This window comes from Temnothorax curvispinosus, unplaced genomic scaffold (genome assembly GCF_003070985.1).
Source record: "Temnothorax curvispinosus isolate PA1 unplaced genomic scaffold, ASM307098v1 QBEX01008091.1, whole genome shotgun sequence".
Lineage (NCBI taxonomy): Eukaryota > Metazoa > Arthropoda > Insecta > Hymenoptera > Formicidae > Temnothorax > Temnothorax curvispinosus.
The window spans coordinates 1-895 of record NW_020217871.1 but is presented as its reverse complement, the minus strand read 5'-3'; the positions used below and the strand labels follow the sequence as shown (position 1 = coordinate 895).

Genomic DNA, 895 nt, shown 5'->3' with positions numbered 1-895 from the left:
GTTTATATGAACTCTTTTTGCTTATTTTGACGAGTAGAATACACCCCTAAAGTAGCGGCCCACGTTTATGTTGCACGTTGTATATGAACTAATTGTAAGACATTAGCCGTGTGGGTGTGTGCGTGTATCTAATGGATTAAACCCAAAACACAAAATATATATCTACATTTAAGAACACCTTAACATTACAGTTATATAGGAGAGCCCGCTTTATTTCTGTTTCTTACCGCGTACTAGCAGAATTGTAAGAATGACGTAAGGGAAGAGCGCGGTGAAGTAGACGACTTTGCCGATGGTCTGGATACCGCGTACCAGGCATAAAAAGCACACTATCCAGGCTAGCGTGAGGCACCCGAACAGTTCCCACCGTATGCCGCCGAAGTTCTCCCATGTAGCTCCGCGCAGACCGAGAACGTAGTCACTGGACGCAATCGACAATTACACGCTTTGCAGGCGCGATCCTCACAACAATTTTTGTGCTCGCTCCTCAACGCTGAACAGCGGCGTAAGGCTCGTTACCGATCCTCCCGACACGATGCAGCGCTGATGGCAATGTACACCGTACCTGAAGTACTCCTCGGACGACAGTACTCGGTCGTAGAGTTCACCTAATGATTTGGTCTCGCCATTCGGGCCACCCCAACAGTGAGTAGTATTACCATCGTTGTAGCTAAAGCTGGAACAGACCCTGTGGATGGCCATGCAGGTCTTATTGTAAAATATCTGGGTTTTATTACTGTCCTGTTGACATTTCATATCCTGAAGATTGCTGTAACAATCTGTCGATATCAGCATTAAACACAGTTCAAAAACGAACGATCGTGATAGGATAAGTAATTTCTTGCTCCGTCAATAACATCTTTTTATAAAAATATAATTATTCGATTAGGCTACG

At 44.6% G+C, this 895-nt stretch overlaps 1 protein-coding gene across 1 annotated transcript; it reads right to left on the bottom strand.

Moving 5' to 3' along the window:
• Nucleotides 1-227: 227 nt before the first annotated feature.
• LOC112457674 (sodium- and chloride-dependent glycine transporter 1-like) lies at nt 228-885 on the bottom strand (the record flags this gene model as incomplete). Its single annotated transcript, XM_025020854.1, has 2 exons — nt 566-885; nt 228-421 (listed from the first exon to the last, which is right to left on the bottom strand). Coding segments are annotated over exons 1-2 (424 nt in total), but the record flags the coding sequence as incomplete, so codon positions are not given.
• Between the last annotated feature and the right edge of the window lie 10 nt (nt 886-895).